Source organism: Epinephelus moara, chromosome 3 (assembly GCF_006386435.1).
Source record: "Epinephelus moara isolate mb chromosome 3, YSFRI_EMoa_1.0, whole genome shotgun sequence".
In the NCBI taxonomy this organism is placed as follows: domain Eukaryota; kingdom Metazoa; phylum Chordata; class Actinopteri; order Perciformes; family Serranidae; genus Epinephelus; species Epinephelus moara.
In genome coordinates, this window is record NC_065508.1 from 4,195,519 (window position 1) to 4,220,282 (window position 24,764).

The 24,764-nt window shown below is 42.2% G+C and overlaps 1 protein-coding gene across 2 annotated transcripts in view; it reads right to left on the reverse strand.

Annotated features, from left to right (window-relative positions):
* sgcd (sarcoglycan, delta (dystrophin-associated glycoprotein)) overlaps positions 1-14,397 on the reverse strand; it is a 226,197-nt gene extending 211,800 nt beyond the window's left edge. For both annotated transcript variants that reach the window (XM_050040562.1, XM_050040563.1), the window contains exon 1: positions 13,969-14,397. In XM_050040562.1, the coding sequence (XP_049896519.1) occupies positions 13,969-13,971 (3 nt within the window). In that variant the 5' untranslated portion in view covers positions 13,972-14,397. The remainder of the gene's footprint in view (positions 1-13,968) is intronic.
* Positions 14,398-24,764: the final 10,367 nt, after the last annotated feature.

Sequence of the window (24,764 nt, forward strand, 5' to 3'; positions counted from 1 at the left end):
TTGAGCCATTAGATGATTTTCTAAATTGTATGGATATTTACAGACAGGTGTAAGTAAGAGAGGAAAAAGCGTTAGTATTTGTCTCCACGAGTTCAGTAACAACCTGTGTGATTGTCTGACCGCTCAAGCTTCTGCCGCCATTCTATTGTTCTTATTATTTGCTTGGTGTTATTATGAATAGAATTAAGCCCTTGAGTATTTCTGTGATGGAGTTCTTGTTTAAAGCAGGTAGACACGACAATCAAGAAAGTCCGCAGGCAGAGGAGGTCAACAAAATGTCCGCCACCAGCAGTGTCAGATCATAAAACAGTGCTTTGTAATGGTTTTGAAAGCACTGACAAATGATGTCCTGCTGACAGAGTGTTAGATCACAAAATGCTTCCTCTCTTCATGCATAACCTGCTATAGGGAGTAGTGATGAGATGCAGCTCATGACACTACATCTTTATCTAGAACTCAAAATAGGCCAACATCCGTTACATCTAATTCTCCTTGTCTCCGTGACATGATTTTTCATATAACTTGTAATTCAATTTTGCAAAAAACCTCTTTCCTCAACCATCTAGTTACAAGCTGACTGATGGCGGTTTTGACTTTAAACATGATTTCCTGCAAACATCTGTGGTATTTACCGCACACTGCGCTCATCCATAGCATCATCATTATTAAAGGTGCTCGGCTGCAGTTGTCCGTCTTCTCTGATGCATACTGAGCATTCATTAGTATGCACGGCGCTGCATTGTTTGGGAGTCTGGGACTATTTAGAACAACAATTTTTATGGTAAGTGCCAATCGGTCATGCTGTACTCTCTCAGGGACTTGACGGAGGTAAGAAAAAAAAAAAAAAAAAAGGACCGATAAGTGTACAGAGAGGGAAAAACAGAGAAATGAGAGACAGAAGTGGAAGAGACAGAGAGAGATAAACGCAGAGAGAGGAAGAACGTGCAGGATATAAAAAAAAAAAAAAAGAATGGAGGGGAGGGGAAAGAGCGAGTGCACATGGGAGGCGAAACCAAGAGACAAAGGGGGAGATATAGAGATAGAGGTAGAGGAGAGAAAGAGATATCTGTGTGTTTCATAGAAAAGCGGAGAAACAAAGAGACTATAACCTTGAAGCTGAACGCAGTGTGGGTTAAATGCTGGAAATGTCAGCAGAGAGTGGAAACACAAGAAAGGGTGTGTTCACTTTCACCATTCAACTAAAACCAGGATCTTTCCCTTGACTGGAGTGATTTTGTTGCCGAACAACATGCAGGGCATGAAGCCCAGTCTGCAAGTGTTTTTGCACACTTTTTATACTGGAAAACACCAGTATACCTCAGATCTAGGTCCATGTTGGGTAATCCTGCACCTAGCAATTTTCCGCACTTTATGTGAGGCGAGAATCTTGCAATTCACATTCTTATTAACCATTACGATGATATTTCCCTAACCTTAAAGCACACTGTTGTCATGCACTGATTTTGTTGAAATCCGCCATTGGACATAATCTGAGGGTTTTGCAGAAACTTCAAATATTGATGTTCTTGTCTGGTGATAGGTACACGTTAGTTGGGGAAGAAAAACTGCCACTGAACATAAGGCAGCAATTATGTTTGTGTCCTCCAAATTTTTTTTCCAGGACCATTCAAGCGGTCGGGTGGCTGCCCCTGTCATGAACAGGCAGGGCTATTAAAGTTGTATAAAAATAAAAAATCCACAGTCTTCAGGCCTCAAAAAGAAAAGCTTTTAAAAGTTAAGCTGAAGCTTGTACGAGGCTTTCGCTGTCTAAGAAGAACAAACTAAATATCTTCCAAAGTTATAATTTCGTACAAAATCTTGTACATGTTCGTGTCTCCTAATAGTGTTTCTGTGCTGACCTGCAGCAGAGATACTAAGCGTGTGCATTCAGGTTGGTTGCAGGGACAAAACACAAAGTAATAAGCCTTTGTGCGTCTAGCAGGACCAGCAAAACTTTAGACTGCAGCTTTGGAGAGAAGAAGGGCTCTGGATTTTGGACAGAAACAGAAAAAACGCAACTGCCTAGCCACTGAAACAACACTCCTCTTCTAATTGGTACTAAAAAATGACAGACATCTTGCCAATTAACACTTGAAATCCTTCTTCATGCTAATATGTGACTGTCATCACCTGCAAAGTCATGTAAACGGCAAATTAAAGTCAAAATGCCGAAACTATTTACCGTAACCTCAGTGAATGATTTCCAAAAAGCCCAAGACAGACAATGCCAACATGCTGCTTTCAGATATTTCCTGTTGAAGTTTGACATCATTATGCAGGAAGTTGCATCTCAACTGTTGTCTAAATAAATAAAGACGTGCACCAACAACAGACAAGATTATCACTCTAGTCTGACTGAAATGTGTCTCTGGACACCTCTCATGGCAGATCTGTGTAGTTAAATCTCAATTAATTTAATTGTGTTTAAGCAGCTGGATTACAATATGATAACAAAGATGTATTTATCTCTACTTTTATGACATAAATACAAAGAGACCAATAAAAGTCTGGTTTGTGTAGACTGTGATTGTTGTTAAATGTCTACCAAGGTTAATCTTGTTGCTTATCTAAAACTTTTACAAGTAGATCCTTAATAGGTTTCCTACTGTTGATACAGCTCTCTGTTTAGACTTGTAGACCGTCTTACTTCCTGTTTAGAAGAATTTAATCCTGCAAATCACCAAAACTGTGCTTACTGTGTATTTTGTAAATGGGTGCCGTTACATGATGGCTTCTCATTCAGAATGAAATCAATCTGAATTAAATCATTCCGAATTAAAGTTTTTCCAGGTAGTTTACATGGGAAATATTCATTCCGAATGAGGGCTTACACGGGAGATCAGTTTAATCGCCTTTTAATCGCATTTATTCGGGTCCGTGCAAGGTTTGGGGCAGGGAAGGTTTCTGATTGGATAGGGGGCGGGGCGGATGTTACGCGTTTACTTTTACCGAAAGAAAACACTGTAGTCCTCATTCCGGATAACAAGATGCTTGACGACGCCGTTCTTAGTGCCTTTTTTGGGCTTGTTTTGCTTATATTCTTGAAGCAGCAGTACGACAACAACCTTGTTCTGCTAATGCTTCGTCTGTTGAGGAGGAGAAGGGAGGTAGAACGTACAAATTAAAAATAGTGTTTCCGCTCGGGACCATCTTGTTTTTAGAAGCTGCCATCTTGTCGCACGCGCTATATACGTCATCGCACCAGAAGGGCAAGGAAGCGAGCATGCGCAGAAAGACTGTAATGAACTTAAAGAGAAATGAGTGTATACAAGTGCGAGAAATTCTTTCATTCGGAGTTAGAAATGGAATATTCCAGCCCCTTACATCGGAATGAATTTTCAATCGCATTGGCCATTTTCATTCTGAATTAGGTGTTTACAAGATCACTTTTAATAGGAATGAACTTTCATTCCGAATGAAAGGGAATTAAACTGTCCATGTAAACACACTCAGTGTTACAATTGTAGCTGGAGTTTATGCACCGAGAGTAAACTTTTTACTTCCAATTCATTCATTTATTTTCCATAACCGCTTATCCTGTGGGGGTCACGGGGGGGCTGGAGCCTATCCCAGCTGAGAGGCAGGTTCACCCTGGACAGGTCACCACTTATCACAGGGTTACACATATACACAGACAACCATTCATGCTCACATTCACACCTATGGCCAGTTTAGTGTCACCAATTAACCTAGCCGGCATGTCTTTGAAACAGGAGTACCCGGAGAAAACCCACATTAACACGGGGACAACATGCAGACTCCACACAGAAGGGCTCCCCCACCCTCTTGCTGAGAGACGACAATGCTAACCATTTTGCACTTCCAATGTTTATCTTTAATACAGAACAAAGGACATGTGTAGCAAAAGAATTTTGAATAACTGAATTCTGAATTAAATGGACTGATAAATAAATCAAGCTGCTTAAAGTTGGACTCAGGCTCTGACTTTATGTTCACACTGTTTGCAACACCATCAATTAGCAAACTGAAAGGGACAGAACGAGCCCATTTCCATCAAACACACATTCATCTGTCAGCAAACCAATCAGATCTTTTCAGTTAGTGTTATTTGCCTCATGAACAACAGTTTTGTCGGGAGCGTGAAAAAAGGTAGTCAAGATGTTGTGTGCAGACATTATATCTTCCTAGTTTTAACATACTGTACTGTGGCTCTCAATTATGAGTATGGGGATGCTGATGGGTGCCTCTCAGAGAGATTTTGTTCTGTTAAATACATTTTTTTAATGTTTCAAATTTGCACTTGCAATCAGAGAACTCATGCTGTGCATAATCAGCGAGGTAATAAAAAAGCTATTTCTGTGGAAATAAAGCAGATGAAGCCCCTTATACGAATCATAAACACCTGGGTGACTGTGGTAAAGTTGAAGTGAGAGAAAAAAAGACTTTCCAACTTTCAGTATCGTTTCACACCTTTTCGTCTGGTTTTTGAGAGGCATGCTGTACATTCAAAACCAGAAAGACTGATTGACCGGTGGAGGCTAATTATATTTGTGTCTCAGGTTGGCAGAGGTCTGAGGAGGCTGTAATGATGTGAAAAGACAGCGGGCTCTGCCAGTCCGTCACAGTAAATAGGAACTTTCCCTCTTAATTGACCTGCCCGATGGCTGGATCACACTTTAAAAGAAAATAAATACTTAGACGACTGTATTGGATGATCCCCAGGAGTCCAGTCGCGTTTACAGACGACACTCATTAAATAGTGAGTAAAAAACACACAAAGAGAACCGAGCAAACACACGTCATGGAAATAATTGTGGCATCTCTCTGCCTGATGTTTTTTTATATAAACGACTCTGCTTTCGAGGATTTACGTGCTGTTTACCCCGCAGCAAAATTGCCACAAACAACGGGGGTGGGGTCATAATTTCCATGGAAATGACTTTGCAGCGCCATGCCAAGCGGATGTGGGAAGAGGTTGGCTCGGCGCAACTCGATTCCTGCTTCAAAGTCTAATCCTCAAATTATCACTCACTCAGCAAATCCCTCTCTCCTCTCCTCTCCTGCCTCACTTCTCTCCCTCTTTTCACCTCCTCTTCTCCAACTCATCTGCCTCTCATCTTTCCTTTCAGGCGCCCCCCTGCAGCTCTATCTATTCATCTGCCTGCGGGAGGGTGGAGAAAATAACAGAAACACTGCATGGAAGATAACTTTATCTGTAAAATAAATCCCCACAGTTGAGTTATGGAATGCCATTACGATTCAAATTTAAACCAGTCACCTCAAATGAAGAATATGTGAGAGTTAAAAACAGACAAAAAATACAGATGTATTCAGTGGCATGAAAAAAGTCTGGAACACTGTGATGAAGCACAACAAAAAAGGCAAGGCTCTAAAGTAAAGAACTGTAATCTGCAGCGTTTCCTGTGGACTTTGTCGGTCGAGAGCAATGGTTTAAAGAGCAGACATCTGAGTTGTTTGCATCCCATATTCAACCAGCATGTGCATGACTATGCACCTGTCAGCATGAGATGCGAGCTGTCACAATTGGCCGTAAGGGTCTGTGTCCAAATAGCTTTTTTTTTCTGGGTGCCAGCATCTTTTTCCAATTGTTCCCAATGAGGAGAGAGCGCCAAGAGAAAAAGTGCTGCACCCATTGGCTCCGGCTTCTTTGTGTGCGGCCACTCCGAGTGCTTTTAGCTAATAATCTCTGAACTTTTCAGACAGGCGCCAGTGACATCACTGCGGCTACTTTACCGAGGCTACTGTCACAACAAAGACAGAAAAGCAGACCAGCAGGTCACTGAGTGTTGCTCGTGAGTGTTGTGCTTTTATCACTGTAGGCTACACTTTGTAAGCTTGTTGTTAACTGTAAGCTAGGTTAGCTAACGTTAGCATCAAGGTATTGTCATAGAAACAAAACCAGCGCATGGCACGTCATTTAACAAAGTGCTGGGAACACTTATTTTTATGAAGAGCTGGGATGAAGTGCTCCCCAACACCCTGCCACTACTGCTTTGCTGGAGAAAAACGCTGTGTGGACACTAGGGCTGTAGTCAACCAAAGAAAATCTTGGTCGACTGAAGTGGTACATAATCTTCAACTAATCGATTAGTCGTGGAAAAAAACAACAAATCTGCACGTTATTTTTACTTCTGCGGTGGTGTGTCTGTGTCACTCTGCAGTTACACCTCCAAAACACTAGTCAGTGGTGGAGGACTGTGTTAAGTGCTGTAAAGTTTAGTTCAAACCAAACTTTATTTATATAGTTGATTCAAAACACACATTAAATATGGCTTAATGGAGACAATGTCAAACACAAGTACGCAAATCACTATAACTCGCAGCATTCACAGACAAACACTTGTCTTTATCTGGACACATTTCTCCACAAACACAACATGCTAACGTTATTAGCACAAGTCTATGGCATTTTACATTGTTTAAATTAGCTTAGCGTCCTCTTCTCATATAAAACCAGGGACAACAGCAACATGTAACAAAGGTAACGGCACATAATTTGGCTCCATTACAGCTCACAAGGTTCACTGACAAAACAACTGTCTTATACTAAACACGTTTTCCAAACAAATACAACATGCTAATGTTATTAGCGCCAGCCTATGGCATTTTACATTGTATACATTAGCCTAGCGACGAGCGGAGATAACTCTGCTCATATGAAGCCAGGATAAATCCCTGAAGGATAAATCACACACAAGACTTAAAATGCTATTTTAGTGGAGGCTTTACTGTCTTCACAATTTATTGTTTCTTATCTGTGAAATACAAGTAAATACAAGCTTTGTTTCCACTGAGGAAAATGATGTCAGTGCACAGAAACTGACAGGAGGTCTGCGTCACCGCAACACTGAGCGTGAGGGTGGGCGAGTTCAACTTTCTGTCAACAACAGGTAACTTAGCCTGTCCCCCCACCGCAGGAAATAATGGATTAATCCTGGAAAGCTGTTGATGTAGCTCTTTTCTCCTTATGAAAGTAACACGGTGATTATTCGACCAATGAGAATTTGGTCGGACGGAAGCACATCGACCAAATAATCGACCAGAAGTGTACAGCCCTTGTGGACACACACCCTAATCTGTTATAAATGTACCATCGCACTTGTAAAGAAGGAGAGGACAGCACACAGATGTTAAAAGGGTCCCAAAGGCTCTGCAGATGTTTTTCAAGGTCAGGAATGCATTAAGACTGATCACTCTTATGTCTGCAGGGTAAAGACAAGGTCTGGCACACATGGTAGCTTCATATACCGTACAGACATGAGAGTAGTATTAATCTTCTCGTCAAGAATGTAAACAACAGTATTTCCCAAAATGTCCAAACTCCTTTAAAGCTGCGTTAACTAAGCGGAGGTATACGCCTGCAGAACATCCACTTTAACATAATACCTTAGGAAGTTGTTTTGGCTAACTCATTAACAATCAATTTGCAATCAGAAGTTGCATCAGCACCTCAGGACACTTTGACACTGCCGATCTGTGGCAACTCTGCCATGCTGCTTTTGTTCAATGTCAACAAGCAAAGATGTTATGTAATTCTCTGTGGCACAGAAATGAAAAGGTCTGATGAGTCATTCTTCACAATTTTCCAGACTTGGGTGGTTTTATGGTCTCGGAAAGCTGAACTATGAGTCCTAGAGGCATGTTGCCAGCTGTACAGTGCTGCGTACGGGCAGCCATATTGCTTAAAAGCTGCTCTGAAGATGAACAGTGTCCTTGATCCAGTCACACTGGATCTGTTTCATCGTCAGAGGCACTGTAATGCCTCTGCAGACAGGTGTCATGCGGTTTGGCTCGGTGTTTGCAGAAACAAACTGAAATCAAAGTTAGTCGTTTCTAATCTACAAATATCCTGTGAAAGCTATACTCAAGTGAAACTCTGAGCAAATGCACTTTACACAGCTGACTAATTCTACAGAAGCTAGCAGAAGTCATCACAACAGATTGCAGTAACAACTCTACATGTGTTACAGTTAATACCAGCTTCATTACCAGTATAATGACTTTTGAATATGATATGAAGCAGAATAAAAAAGGAGCCAGTGTGCTCATCCAGCAGCCTGCATACTGTATGAACACCAGCAGCATGTGGGGGTACAAACTGTGTACAAACACTGAACAAAGATCTACCTGCTGGACTCTGTAGAAACGAGTCATGAACAGAGAATTACAAATCTTCGCTTTTATCCAGCAGGTTTCTGACTGAACAAAAGCAAGTGTACCAACAGCAGCTCCACATTTTTGGCCACCGCTGTTTGAGCCTTTTAGGCCTGACATTTACAACATCATGGCTACCTACTTACATTTATTATAAAGCTGTAGCACTAACTGATAAATTACAGTACTCATTTAGACAGGAATCTGGTGTTCTGGTCGAATTTGAAACATTTTTGTTGCACATCTGGACACGTGGAAATTAAATGAGGGGTTACTGTGAGTGTGAGGGGTGGAAAACAAGCAGCATACACTCACGTCTTACAACAATTTCTGTGTGAGTCCGCGCCAGATGTGCATCAAAGACAAACCACTGTGTTGTCTTTGAAAAGCAGCAAATTTGTCAATTTTGCCCAAAGAACTGGCACAGTCAAGCTTCTACTGCGCCTTCTGTCTATGTGGCACATCCACACTATGCAACACAGCTGGGGCCAGATGCATAAAACTCTGTGTACGCAGGAAGAAAGAAATATGCATATGCAGTCTTAACATCAGATTTATAAAGCTGTGCATACACCTGATGCCAGGGCCACACTGCCTGCGAAGCGCACCGAAATTCTCGTGCGAGCCGGACCACCTCCGTTCACATCAGACATGCATTTCTCCGCGCCAGTCGACAAGCGATTCTGCTCCCAGCTGTTGTTTTTCCATCATGGGTAACTGCCTGGCTTGACATATTTGCTCGCGGCTCGCGCAGAAAATAGACCAGACGCCGAAATGATCGCTGCAGGGCTGGCGGCGGAGCGGTGCTGCGCGGCCGGTGTGGATGACACAATCGGTTAACATGGGCGCCGAAAGGAAACTGGCTTCACTTCTCGGCGCTTTGAGGCTATTCGCAGCGCTTCCGCGTCCGGTGTGGCCCTGGCGTGATTCTGTTTAATAATCTTGATCATCATGGCACTGGGCGCAAAGGCATGAGCCTCAATTGCCACACCCACAGTTCGACATAAATGGACGCCCGTCCTTTGTTTGCATATCAATACTTGTGCCCCTCCATCAATCATTAGACCTGTCACTGAGAGATACAGTAAAGAAAATGCAATTTCCCCCACTGTGTCACATCGTTGAGGTTCCCCAACTGTGCCAGAGCAGCTGTCATTACGCACTGCTGTGGATATTTGTAGCATCCGTAATACTAATTCATCACTTTTCTGCAAACCATCATTGCGGTTTAATCTCTCTCATCATTATTATTAAATATTAGAGGGATGAACTATGATTCACTCATAGTGTTCATGTGGAAACTGCCTTTTCAAAATGCTTCAAAGGGAGATGAACGTAAATTAAAATGATGATGGCGTTTATCACTCTTAAGTAATTTCAAATGATCTTGAGTGCTGTGCAGCCTGCAAAAATAACACAATCAATGAATTTGGCCAACAAACTAAAACAATGTTATCCATGTCTCAGCTTATATTTACTCTGCTCCTTATTCACATCAGCTGAAGCTGTGTGTAGGCCTGGTCTGAAGAATGCGTGAGGTTTGCACATTCTCACCGCACATTATTCTTTTATAAATACCAGTTTATGTGTGGGAAAAGGCGTACACGTTTTTGGTGCGTACATTGTTTAAGCCCCTGGTGTGGTAGCCTATATATGTTTCCAAAGTGGAAAAGAGGCTAGCTCAAGTTTCCTTTTAAAAACATCTCAGTTTTGACTGTAAGCAACATGTTGCTGAGGTTGCGTTGTTGGTAGTTCTACTGTGGATGCTAAAAAAAGACTGATTCCGTTAACGTTCTGCTCTCTTTTTCCTGGTCTCACACTCCTTTGCTCTCTCAAAAGTACCATAGTTTTTGCACAGCATTTAACAAATCTCAAAATCAAGCAGTTTTATAGTAATAATAGGGCTGAACAATATATGGATATTGTATCGATGGTGTCATATGAGACTAGATGTCATTTAGAAACTATTGTGTGATATTTGATTTTCTCCATATTGCCCAGCCCTTTGTAATAATAAAAATTAAGAAGAACATTTTAGGAATGCTAATAATGAACTCTGTCTCCCTCCTTGCTGTTCAGTGAAGCAGCAAGAACCTCATCGCAGCGCTGCTGGTTAGATGCTAAATGTTGATCAGAGGAGGAAAAAAGGCTCATCTTTGAAGTGTGGCTCTAATGTGGCAAACTGTAGCTGCAAAAGATGTGTCGGAAAGGATCAATCCTCCAGACACTCAAACAGCACACAGCTCTCAGAGGAGAGACTCTGATGACTTTAGTAATACTGAAATGGTCTCCTGAGAAGCTCAGTGGGTGAAAACAATGCAGGGTTACCAAGACACAGACAACTCTCTGACATGAACCAATGTTAAAAACTTACATGGAAGTAGCAACAAATTAAAGTTGAAATGATGCCTGCAGTCGTCATAGCTGCTGCCTGCATATTTTGTCAGTCGGATTTGGCTGTTCAATACATAAAATCTACTTTTCATTTCAGGTTTCAACGGGACATTTAGGGTGTTTGTGGGTTTCACACAACATAGCAAACAAGCCAAGTTAGCCCTCTAAGCTAATGCGTGCTAACTATGCTAACAGCAGATGTGCAATGATATTTTGTGCCGTCACTAGATATTAAACAATAGCCAGAGACTGTATCGTATTAAGTTGCTGTGAAGCAGAAGACGGAAGATAACGTTAGCGTGAAGCCCCACTTCCTCTGGACAGCTGTACCTGTCACAGACGTCTTCATGAAGCAGACGGTACGACTTAGTGTAATGATTTTTACCCCACAGAGCAGCCTGAACTAGAAGTGTGCTGACTCTGCAGTTCTGGGGAAAATAAATCTCTAATTTGAGTTTGAATATTCGACTTTTAGCCGGCAGTCCCAAAATAGGTAAATTCATCTGTCTCTTGTTAACAGTAAGATAACCAAGGACCCTATTATTACCCCCAACCCTTTTTTTTAACAGTTATGATATCGACAGAAATAAAACAAAATAACTTACAGTATTTGAAGCCATTTATATGATTGCACACAAACCAACACTACTTTCATCATAATTATACAGTTTTTCTTATTATAAGTGTTACATCATTACATCAGCAGTACTTGCATAATGCATTTCAAGAATAAAACATTAACCGCTGATTTTTTATTCTTAAATTGGAAACAGGGGCTATGATGCACAGGGTTAATGAGCTTTGGAAATCCAACTTCTCTCCCATGAAATAAACATTATACCTAGCTATAATCGACCAGTCTGGTGTGTGTAGAGGGGTGTGTGTGTGTGGTTATTTTGTAGCAGCCTGGTGTCATTTATTGAAGGCAACAGGTCACAGTGGACGGCTGGCTCTGGCGTCCTCCTCTCAGATCAGAGGCTGGAGATATATTAACATATCTGTCCTGCTGCCTTCAGATCTCCAGGGATTTAATAAACTGAAGAAGTTGTTTTTCATACAGTATAAAGCAAAAAAACTAAAGGCTAAAGAAGTTCAGCTCATAGTGGCAACAGAGGAAAAGTTACGTGATCACAAGAGTCAGCATAAGTCTGTACAAAATTGGCAATCCATCCAATAGATGTTGAGAAGTAGTAGACACAAATGGTGGACCAACACACCACATGACCTCTTCTAGAACCACACAGCTAAAAATGTAGAAAAACTCAAGTTAAAACTGTCGTCAGCACTCAGTCTGTGGTACAGATGACTGAGGTTTAATTATTAAGTGTTTTCGGCACTCAATCAGCATCTCATCTGGGAATTATTCTCATTTTCTCCTTACTCTCTATTTTTAAAAGCATTTTCTTCGTCTTGTTTACTGTGAAGTATGCTAATAAGCATATTTTTTTGCAGCAACAAACATATGTTGGATTTGGGGAAGGTGAAAATGATTTTTAACCAATCTGCTTTTGGGCGAAATTTGGAACACAGAGCTGACAACAGACTTCACTGATATGTGATTTACTATTTCAGTAGAAAAGTTTAGGGTTTCACCTCCTGTAGGGCTCATGTTTCTGTGTATCTCAACAGTTGCCAAAAACAGTGCTTGTAAATATGTCTATACTCTCTCTGAGTGAGTGCAGGTTGGACTGCCTGTTTCTATCTGTCTTTGGGAAGAGGTAACAGAGGACAGTTGGAAGCTACATGAAGGCAGACAGTAAAAAGAACCATAAAGAGACGGAGACAGAGAGCCGGGGCTGGGGGCTGGAAGGTCAGCGGATATTTGGAGCTCTGACTCGGTTCCTAATATAACTGTGTGTGGAGCGACAGCTGCTGCGTGTCCTGAAGCAGGTGGGCTGTGTTACATGTCAGAGTCACAGTGGGAGGGAGTGGACTCAGGAGTTTGCTGGTGGTGGTGGAGGCTGTTTCAGACAAATGGAGTCAAAACGAGACTCAAAACGGCTGCTGGTTGTCAGTAAGACACCGTAGTTGCTGCTAATTTCTTTAATTTCTAACTTTAATTACCACAAATACTCTACTCCAGTTAGCATTAGCTTTGTGTTTCACCCAAACAACAAAGAACAACAAAGGAAAGTCTGACAGTCTGATTTGTAACTTTCACGTCCGTGCCCGTTCTCAGCAAAAGGGCAAATGTGTAACATCTCAGTTAACGTAATCAAGCGCAGCCAGGCTTTCTGTCTCGTCACGCTCACGGAGGTCTGCAGAAAAAATCTCGTCAACAGAATTGGGATAATGAGACCTTTGCGAAACCTGAGGCAGCAATTTTGGGTTTGAAAAGTCTTCTGGAAACGGCGCCACCCATTGGCTTTCTGTCTGGATATAAACAAGCTCACACTAGTGCAATTATAAAAGAAGTAATTGAACTCTAGATCACGTTTTTTGTAAGCTATTAGAGCAGGAGGTGGGTGCACAAGCCAAAGCATGCTGACAGTAATGACCTGGTGGAAGTCACAAAAGTTAGGAGTTGAGAACTTTGACTTCGATATTGAGGAAAGAGACTGCGGATAAACTCGTTGAGATTCGAGTTAAGTTATGTCTTAAAAAGTATTGGCCGGTATACACTTGAGACCTAATCCAACAAACTTGAAACACTGAACTTATCCCAATAGATTTACAAACAAGAATCAATTTTACCCACTGAACTACACAGAGACTCGAGCTGAACAAGACCTCCTCTCTCCAAAACACACACGCCCCTTCACCACAACTGAGCCAGCCGCTCATCCCTCCCACCCACAGCAGACCCAGAGTCAGTGTTAAGGCATGCGCCTCCTCCTCCTCTACAGTCGAACCCCCGACAGTAGGCTGCAGTCCGTCCACACTCAGCTTCTTGTTACTTATTTATAGCAGCTTGTTCCCCAGAGGAACAAAGTAATTGAAACCAAATGTGTTGCCGGGACTGATATGGGGAAGTAGGGCAGGGAGCCCACCCACCCCTCTCCTCCCTGTCTCTATACACAAAGATAGTAGAAAGGGGGTGAGATTTAGTGCAAGCAGCCTTGGAAATCACTTTTCTTGCAATTTCATTTCTGAAAGAAAGAGAAAATAAAGTTCCCGAGCTTCATTTCTTCCCAACTTCTCGGTTCACAACAAATAAATTAATTTAACAGCTTCAGTCTCGGGGGCTCTGCATTTGTAAAGTGGTTATAATGTTTTTTTTTCCCGGGCCAGTGAGCACAAACTGGGGGAAAAAACTCGAAAAAAAAATTCTGCCAAGAGAAACAAGCAAACAGCAAACTGAAAAATGAGAAACCGCAGCTTTGATTTGGTCCACTTTTTGAAGGAATGAAGTAGCAGCACTCAAAGCTCTGCCCACCTCCCCGCCCACAACAGTCACACCAACAAGCAGTCCAAACAAGACAGTGAAACTAAACTTACCATGCTTCCTCTGCGTTCTCTCTTTTCCTTCCTGTTTCCTCTTTATTCCTCTCTTTACTTCCCCTCAGTTCTGGGCTCCTGGTGAGCTTTGCTTTGAGCCGAGGTGTGTCAGGCAGATAAAAATGGGATTGAGTTGCTGCTAAGAAGCTGCATGAGGCCTTTACTGACCAAAGTCAAAGTCAGACAGCCACCTCTCTTTCTCTCCCCTCCCTGCTGCCTTGCTCTCTTGTCAGCTTTTCCAATAACAAACTGCTCCCCGCCTCTTTTGGCCGAGTCCCTGAGCTGTGAGCTGTTTCCTGGACGCTTGGTGGACTCCTGTGACCCGGCTGTCTCCCTCTTTCTTTTTCCTTTTTTTTTTTTTTGAAGGCTCTGCTGTGGACACTCTTGTAGCTCCAGCCCTCTGTCTCTCTGAGTAACAGCCCTGCCTTCCTGCCAGATTTAGAACCACAGACACATGTGCTGGCTGCTGGTTTGAAGTTTAAAGAGGCGGGACTTGCCTAAGAGTGTTGTGTTGTCATGACGACCCCTCCTTCTCCAGCAGTCTGGGCCCTGCCCTTCTTCATGTGTGCATTGTGTGAAGCAAAGTATATCACACAGAGTCATACAGCAAGTCTGTACTGGACCATGTGTGTGAATCCATTGCCAGGCTACTTTCTGTTCATGGCTGGACGGAATAATGCAGACCTCTGTTCTATGTGGAGCTTTTTACCAGTATTAATGTATTTTATTGCCAATGTGTGAAGAGATTGTAACGTAACTTAAAAACCGAGTTTCCTTAACTTTCTCAGTTGCCTCTAACAGCCTGTAAACTCACTTCTCTGTGAAGGACATGAGCCGAATTTTCCGAGAAGATCTAAATAATGTGAAGTTATGTGTGTTCCAGAGGGTCTTGCCTTCCCTCAGCCTCGCTACAGTACCAACAGTGTGCAAGAGTACCTAAAATTACAACGTGTTCTCATCCCAACTTGTCAAATCTCACCGTTTTGTCTGTCCTTTTCGCATCTAAATAAAACACGCTAGGTATCCTTCTGCTTCTGCTGACATTCTGGGATGCCATGTCCATTTAGGCTTTTAACGCGCATTGCGTCTTTTCAAAATACACTTCCATTTTCACAGGAAATGTACAGCTTCTGCTCATTCATTGGTAAAACACAGCATATTTACGTTTATTTCCTTGCGCAACAAAAGCACATGGTTAGGTTTAGAAACAAACCTAAGAAACCTTGGATCAACATTCACGTGGGAAGCAAACAGTGAACTCCCAGGTCAAAGTCCGTGGTTTGCTGGACCAATCCACTTCCCTTCCTGCCCACCTGTTTGTGACTTTCCAGCTCCTTATATTGCATTTTTACTGGCGGCATTTCATGCTGATGCCGTCCAGTGGCAGTATAAACTGAGACCGCCTGGCGGCGTGTCATACAGTGACAAAAGGTGCCTTTTTGCATTGGTATCTGAGGCCGAAATCATTGACACAGCTGCTGAACTAAGCTAAGAAACGGAGTCCACTAATGTCAGCAATTGACTGGCTCCCACTACAACACTCGCATGCTGTGTTTCTGTTATAGGAGCAGCAGCGGGGACCTTCACTCTGTGCCCTGTAGCAACTCAAACTCAGCCAGAGCAAGACCAAGCACCCAAGCGCCAGGGGTCTAATCACAAACTGCCCTCTCGACTCCCAATGCTGGAGCGGCCAATGAGCTAACCATAACCTGTATCATGGAGCCAGTGGTCCATATGAAATGTAGGAACATTGCAGAAAATAACTTTATACTTATGACTGACATTTATTTTCCAGCCTTCTATCAACAGGATGATGGTCAATCACAGTCAGTGCTTGTCACTATTTTGGCCGATGCAAAGCCAGGTGCTCGCTCACGGATGCAGACTGTGCTTACTGGAGGAAAAGTAACATACTGAACCTTTTGAAAAAAGAAATAATAATGTTTTGCATAATTAGTTCAGGAAATCTGCTCAGATTTGTTTTGTCCTTTTGCAATCATGTTTGACATTTTCAGGTCCTTGTTTGCATCTGACATAAGTGTGTGTGTGTGTGTGTGTGTGTGTGTGTGTGTGTGTGTGTACATGATTATGAATACACTTCCACTCATCTATTCATCCAGGTACTGTGTAAGTTCATGTGACAGACACAGGGACAAAATGCATTTCTTTTTTGGTCATATGAGTTGCTTCGGAAGGCACTGACAAACAACCTGCTGTGTTTTGTTGCGTCTGTACGAGAATTTGTGGTTTCGGTTGCTTTCAGCTGATCACACTTGTCCTTGCCAGCAGAAAACATGCACCTTCTGGATGACTGTAACAGTTGCACTCCTCCTTATAGCCTACATTTCCACAGGCTCACTGCAGCATGTACAAAGTCTATCCCTTCCTTGCCTGCTTTCAAGTCTCGAGTAAGTCAAGTCTCAAATTAGCATTTCTCTGATTTGAGTCCGACTCAAGTTCAAGTCTCAAGTCTACAGTGTTGCATATTTAAATGCTTTTACTTGCATCTCACACCCTTGATGTGCAAATGTCAAAGGTTTTCAGGTGATCAAACACAAAGAGTAAAGCAAGTATCCGATCACAAAGTGTGTATTTTAATGAAGTGTTGTGAAACGTAGAGAGGTTGGTATGTTTGGGATCTGGAACTCTAAATATTGTAATATTTAACTCTCAGCGTTTTCAGGTTTTTGACCCTGAGGTGTTTTGCACCTTTTACAGAGACAGTTCACTTCAAAATCAAAACTACATCTATTTTAATCGTGCCTGTAGTGCTATTTAATAATCTAGATTTCTTTGCTGTGAGTTGCCGAGTGTTGGAGGTATTGCTAACAATGATGTCTGCCTTCTATCGAATATAATGGAACTGGATGGCACCCGACTTGTAGTGCTCAAAGCATCGAAAACAAAACAAAAAAACCCTCAACAGCAATGTCACGTTCCAGAAATTGTGACCCAGGTACTCAACATAATCCACAGACCTTGTTGTGAGCAGTTTCATGTCAGAACTACTTTCTTTTTAGCTAACTTAATGTTTATAACCGTATCTCAACTGTATCCCTGAGCAGAAGAATGCGTGCATGTTCTGCTAGCTCCCCTAGCACCACTGAGCTAGCCAACGTTATAGCTCAGCCGAGGAGGAAACTATTCGGCCTCTAGTTTCGCAGACCGGGCGAGGCAGAGGCGCAGCGCACCTGCGCTTCGCCAACTGGGTGTGGCCAGGCGGATTTTGCAAGTTTGGCACACTGTGCGCCTGGCGCAGCTACTCCTCTTTCCCACCTCCATCCCTCCTACCTGTGCAAGTCGGAAAGAGGGAGGAGAGAAGGCGTGGAGTGGGTTTTACACACATCACACCAATCAAATGAGCCCCTCTCCTCGCCCTTAAATGCGCCGCGCGAAGGCGTAATGAGAGTTTACTCAATTCGCCATGGCAGAAGAGAGCAGCAGCGTCAGACGGCCAAACTTCTCCCAGGAGGAAACTGATGTTTTGGTCCGGGAGGTCCAAGCTCGCAGTGTCCGAATATACGGAACTGCGAGCAGACCTCCACGGGCTGATGATGCAAAGGTAGCCTGGGAGGAGGTCACCACAATTGTAAATCAATGTTGCGTTTCTCTCGTGCGCGCGCGCTCTCTCTTTCTCTCTCGCAGTCTCACTCTGTTTCTTTTCTTTTGACTTTTCTAAGATGACAGATGCTGAATATATACTCCCTATCTGATGCTGTGGCTGTTTGTGGTTGGCTGAGAGGGATGTGAACTCATTAGTTTGCAGCTGTGTTAATCAAATCAGGTTGGGTTTCCATTACGCGTGCCAAACGTGCCAAACGGTGCCAATCCCCTTTGATCTGACATCAGATGTGACGGGACAGTCGATATAGAGATACATTTATGTGCTGATTGCAGATAGTTGCATTGAATAGTGGTTTTTTGGGTATTTATTGCATTGTTAATGTGCCTGATATTCTGGAAACCTGCCTGTGAGGTTTTGGTGACGTGTGCGCACTGTCCGCCGGTCAGCCAAACTTCGGCTTACACCGGCTGCGCTCCGCCTGCGCTGACAGTAGACCTGGTTTCAGCTGGCGAGCTTTTAGCGCACCTTCGGCGAAGCCTTTTGGCACGAAACTGTCACTGCGCCAAGCTGGATCTGTCGACACCTCCCCCTGCTGCGCCGCCACACCCATCTCAGCTCACCTCGGTCTGCCAAACTAACAAAATGAGCGCGCCTCGGGTTGCGCTGCTCGAAACTAGCTCTGCGCGGGGTTCGCCACCCTGCGCCACGCCGGGAAACTAGAGGCCATAGTGTTTACATCTCATGCTGTGATAAGCATAAGATATTTCCTCCATTAGTAGATGCACACTTCCTTCTGCGTGGTCATACAGTTGATGGGTGTAGTTCAGTAGACAGAAAATAGTTCCTGCATAAAACTGCTCACAGCGAAGTCTGTTCATTATCTTGAGTAACCAGGGGTCTCATTTAAAAACAGTGTGTAGGATCCATACTGGAAATGTACGTACAGACAGAAGTCAAAAATTGCATGTGCCAAAAATATCGACAATGTCTACAATCAGGCTTCCACCTCACCACCTGCGTCGCCAATTTCTCGTCTCCAGAATGTTTGGAAGCGTGAGTCAAAGTTTCTCCCATCAAGTCTGCTTTTATAGATCACAACTTTCGCGTGGGAAATGGCGTACACCACTCTCAGGCCTCGTTTTGTGCGTACCCAATGTTTATAAATGAGACCCCAGGTCATTATTTCTGGAAAGAGGCATTGCTGTTGAGTTTCTCAAATGTATTTTTTTTAGCATTTAGAGCACCACAAGCCGAGTGCCATCTAGTTCCATCATACTGGAGAGAAGACTGACATCTCTACGGCCGATATCTCCAACATTCATCCACTCACATCCAAAGAATCTCGCTTGAGAAACAGCACTACTGAACTGTCCCTTTAAGCGACAAGGCAGAGAGCTGTATTGGTATCAAGTGAAAGTATGAGTCCTTCCAGAAAACACTTGGTTCTCAGTTTATTAGGTACAACTAATGCCATACAACAGCCCAGGATTATATGTAATCCTGCTCTCATGAAGGTTATAGTGTTTGGTTTTTGTTGCTGCTTTAGGGAGATGTGGATTCAACTTTATGGGCTGTAGTTTGTGGCGCTGTTTCATTTTACTGGGGAGTAATTGACCCTCTATGTGAGTGTCTATTGTATTCATTTATGTACATTTTGCTGTTACTCCATTTGCTTTAGCAGAATGTTTTGGATGGCAGTAAACCCTCATTGACTTAAAGTATGTGCGAGTGAGCATGCGTATGCGGGTGCACGTGCATGACAGTCAGCATGTGAGCTCAGGAGAGAGAGAAAGAAGCGATTTAGAGAATGCAAATTCCTCTCCTCCACTTTAATGTTCTGTGGCCTGACAGCGAGGGAGGAAAAAGCCTCACAAAGCTTCTCCTACAAAGCTCCACTTTCTTTTCTCTGCTCTCCCCTCTTGCCTCCTCTCTTCTCCACTCTTCCTCCCTCCCTGCACAGCCACACTGATCCCATTCTCTCTGCCTGCTTGTTTGTGGTGAGACTGATTTTGTAGGTTAGGGGAATACTTCATGCTTTGATGTTACATCCAGCAGTTTCACAGCGCTGCGCCTTTGATAAGGAAAAGCAAGGTGCTTTATTACTAAAAGAGGTTAAAAATCCTTTTATATGCCCATAAAACAGGTTAAGCTGCAGATATGTCCGCGCCCAAAAATCACCAACATTTTTTGAGCCTGGTAAATTTAACAATTGGGAGTTTTTGTTTTTCCCTTTAACTCTCATATAAGCCACAATGAAAATGCTGACACTTTCTCACCAGCAGCAATGACTAGGAAAAAAAAAAAGAATAATAGCAATCATTGTCTAAAAGGCAAGGCGAGTCCTGAATCTTAAGTGGGCAGCCGGGACGAAAGGCTGCAGACACCAGGGGAAACTCTCTGTTGTTCCCTGGGCTGCGGCTGGAGCTCCACTTGATGATGTATTAATCAATAAATAAAAGGGGAAATCCCTAATAGCCCCTGGTAAAGAGAGGAGGAACACAGCGAGGCTTCGTCTCATAATGAAGATGTAGGCAAATACACAGGGGAGGCGAGGCAGAAGATCTCATACACAGACAGATTTTTAAATAAGTCTTTAAAAGAAGATGGAGGAGATAGTGAGGAGATGGAGTGAGAGCATTTGGCAGCTGAAATGAGCTGATGTTGAGGCAGAGAAAGAGACACTCCCGCTCTTTCGAGTTAAATGTTAGTGGATCAGTGAGTTTTGATCCTATTTTGAAACATTCAACAAACAGCCATGTTTCAAGTACACTGACAATCCTTTCCTTCACATTCACAAAGTTATGTAACTCCTAACTATCACTGAAGTAAAATAAAGTCCTTTACAAACTAAAAATACAGCTGACCAGGTAGTCATGTTAAACCAATCAGACATGTGCCCTCCAGCAGAAAATGTGTACCGCTACACTGCTAAACCTCTCCACTGGGTCACTGCGGTCTGTAAAAAGATTTTCCTTTCTCATTCCCACAGTGACTGCAGCGGGACAATGTTCTCTTTGCAAGTAATTAGTCCAATTGATCGTGTTCAGTTTACATGCTTTACTATAAATCATCAGAGTAAACAAAAACAATAAAAGAAAAAAAAAGCATGTAGCTGTGCAACGCTTTGAATCCAGGTCTCCACAACAGGTTACTTTTCTGCTCAGGAAACAGTTTTATCAGAACATATAGTGCTTTCTGTTGAGATCGCCAAAACTAATAGATGGATCTGCAGGGACAACTGCACTTCTCAGAAAAGTCGGGGGATTTTATAGGCAAGTTAAATCAGATAAAGGCTGAACTTTAAAGTTCTTTTTCCTAACTGGGAGAATAGATAGTGATTGGAAATTACCTCAGACTCATAATTAGAGTAGCTCATATTTACAGTGGCTGTGTCAGGGATGAGCCTAATTCATATTTCCCTATATATATGGAAATCTATAAACATCCTAAATTAGTTGTAACCCACTTAAATAAATGTGGTAAATTCAGACACTAATTACAATAGTGGACTGGAGGATTGTAAATGTTTATGTTCCTCCAGCCCACTGCTGTCACAACAGCACCAAGTGGCAGCTGACATTAGCCTATGATAGCTAAGCAAACAATATTATATTATAACAACAATAAACCACAATTTTCTAAGATTTCACAGCTATTTGAGATCCACACGCCTGCAAGATGATTCCTCTGTGAGGTGTATTAATGTCACCTCTCCTAAGTAATGCTCATTGGTCTCTGCTCATTTAAGAAGACTATATTTTGTGACTGGGTGACTGATGGTTACCAACAACATTCGTTGCTTCTGCTGACAACTGTTTACGTTTTAGTTGCTATTTTACCGAAATTCACAATGCACGTAGTATAGCTTTAATACTGTGGGTGTAGATATTCACTAGATAACTCAGTGCATTGTGAAATATTAAGTATCTTCCAAGTATTCCATGCAATTGAATTGCATTTTGGAAATTTCAGAAAAAATGGCTGACCACATAATAGCGACCTAAAAGGTGAACAGTAATTCATTTTGGACTTAGCAGTGTGTCATAATTTGTCTGCATTTCTATGCAGCTGTTAGTCATCTAACTCTTTGTCTAACAGTCAGCACAAGTGTAAGAGTGGAGGTTTTTATTTCTGCAAAAATATAAAATATTTTTATGTATTTAGATATGTATTTATGACGCTGCAAATTTGGCAGGTTAGCTTAGTTTAGCTTAGTTTGGTTTAGCTTAGCGGCTTGCTGAGGGCTTTAGACTCCTTTGAACTTGGAGGGTTACGTACGCTGACTGGCTAATCTTGATTATTGTGTCATATTAGGAGGTTCTGTATCACCCATTCTTGAGAACTGAGACAAATCATATCCTGCCAAAAAAAAAAAAAAAAAAAAAATTATAACTTAACCACACACTACCTCTGTTTCTACAGTAAAACGTGATTTCCAAGAGATTTATTTATATGAAATAAATATGGTTTATAAGGTATTTTGATCTACTTTCATTTTGACTTTAACATATAAACTTGCCTTGTGCCAGAAAATATCCTCATCCCAGACAAGAATTCACAGCTTCAAACATTCAAAAATGCATTAAAAGCCTTCTTAAATCAACAATTGATTAATTTTTTAATATATATTTTCATAAAAATGTTGGGCCTTCCAAGATGTGTCCCAGATTTTTGTCAAATCCGTCAGATTTCTACATGAAACATTTAATGAAGCATTAAAAGAGGTTAGCTATATGGCGAGGACTGCTGTCTCACTTCCTGGTTTTCAAAAAGGCGGGAATGCTGCTCAAGTACTGGTAAGGTTTTTATTGTTCACTGAATTCATTAAATAATGTTGCTAATGCGTGTGTCTCCATAACAGGTCCACCCTGTAGCCCTCCTAAATCAAAACTATATAAGAATTGTGGTTTAAAAATGAGTATCTCGATGACTAATAAAAGAACTCTGAGCAACTTTGAAAAATGAAATGTCCACTCCCGACGACTGCTGTAACTTTTTGTCAGTTCGTGAGACGTCAACTCCATCAGATCTTACTAGGGGTGAGTTCGTGTACAAAAATCTCTGAACGTTTAGATTAATTTTTTTTTGTGTAAACGTGTACATGGGTTTCACTGCTAGGTGGTGCTATTGCATTATACCAGTAAAGCCCCAGTTATCCGAATACCAACCGAACAGGCCATTTAACCAACGGGCCGTTTTAATAGAACAGAGCATGTAGGCTACTGACCTGTTGCCAAACCCTGTCACAAACCATTTCTTGTCATATTCACAGTTGTTACCGGCCAGCCCTTCGCTTTAAGACGGTGGCCGTGTGGGTGTGACGTAGTAGATGTTGTGGGAAGTAAAGCAGTGTATAGCGTGTACGGACGGGAATGCACCGTGAAAATAGTACTGTCCATGCTACGGGTGGTTGCAGTCTGTTTACAGTCTGTTTACAGTGTTTAGATAGGCTCCAGTTACACCATAGTCCCTGTGAGAAGGCCCTGCGTTGTGTAATGTTTTGTTTTCCTGCTGTAGAGGAGAAATAAATGTGCTTCTGCACGGACGTCAGTTCTGCATCCTCATTTTTCAAGCAGAGTTGGTCCGGACTCCTAGAGCTAGTTACCAACAACGAGCCAAGTTGTAAAGATAATCTACAGAAAATCAGTGTCTCCCAACTACAGTTCAGAGCGCCAGACTGGAGAAGGTAACACAGTCTGTCGCAGTTAGTCAACAATGTTTTTCGTGTACAAATTTTTCATAACCATTTATGATCTCAAACACGTGTACATGGACTCACCCCTAGATCTAACAGCATCTGTTATGTGTGCTATTTAAGAAGAAATTAAATCACTGGGTGCTTGGCCCATTACAAGGTCTTTGAAGACTTTGATCTTTTGAAACATATTTTCCTAAACTAATTGAAGAATAAAAATAAATTAATAAATAAAATAAAGGTTTTGTTCTAATTCACAAGAATGTGCATAAATGCCAATGATTTTGTTGATCTCATGACTTTTCTTCCAACGCCAGCAGCTGGTTGATTTGTGGCTTAGAGTGAAATGCCTCGACAACTGTTGGATGGATTACTATGCAATTTACTGCAGGCACTCATTTTCTTTAAGAACATTGATGATCCCCTGAATTTTCATTTACAGCCACAATCAATTTTAATTTGTCCGATATTTACAATACTCACAGAGCTGCTGGTGTGGCTGTAGACTCTCGCAATGTCTCTTCCTAATTTACCCAGGCAATTGCTTCACGGAGAGACTTAGTTTCTGTCATGAAAGCAGCACATAGAACTTAGATGTCAGGAAAACATCTGACACACTTGCACAGGTTTCTCCTGTGTTTCCTTCGTCTTATATCCATCAAAGTCAGATTGACAGCTACATTTTTCAGTGTAGTTCAGTCAGAGGTCACGTAGCCTGAAATCCTGTGCTTCTTAGGCTCCGCCTCCCTGATGTTTAATTCATCCAATTAGATTACCCCTGCCTCTGAGACATGTTTGAATAACAAATAAAGCAATCTGTTTGCTTTTCCAGTTTCTTCTGTCAGTGTGTAAATTCATGTCTGTGTGTATGGATGACAGAACATACAGAGGAAATTTTACTTGCCACTCTCTATTTTGTTTGCCCATCATTTGTCCATCTGTCGGCTTTAGCTCCTCCATCTGTCTGCGTCTCCCTCCAGGTATGTCCTCATACGTCATTTCCGTAGTGATACATAATGAATGTTGTTGTTTTTATTGTGTTCTTTTGTGAATCATACCTAAGGCAGAAAAAATCCCCAACCCGCCTATCTCAGCCAGAGTGTCTGGATCATCCCAGCCTGCTTCACTCTGTATATGAAAACAGCCAATTACGGGCCCAGTCTGGCCCGGCGACTGGGTTTTAGAGCCGGTCCAAATGCAGGCAACCTTGGTTGAATATGGATTGTGTCACAGATGTCATCATGAATAAATATGACTGTTTATTTCCAACTCCAGCTAGAATCAAGTTGCACCCTCTTGTTTACTCTTTCTGCCTTCCTCCTGCAGGTGTGAGTCAGATTCCTCTCTCTGCTTTAAATCAGGCCGATACAGATCAGACATTGTTGCGGTGAAATAATGAACTCAAGTTCATCAAAAAAAGACTCATTTTCTCCTCAACTCCTCATCACAATATCAAAAGGATCAGATGTTGCCAGATCACAGAGTGACTTCAAAACAAGAGAGAACAACCGAGTAGGTCTGAGGAAGAGGGGATTA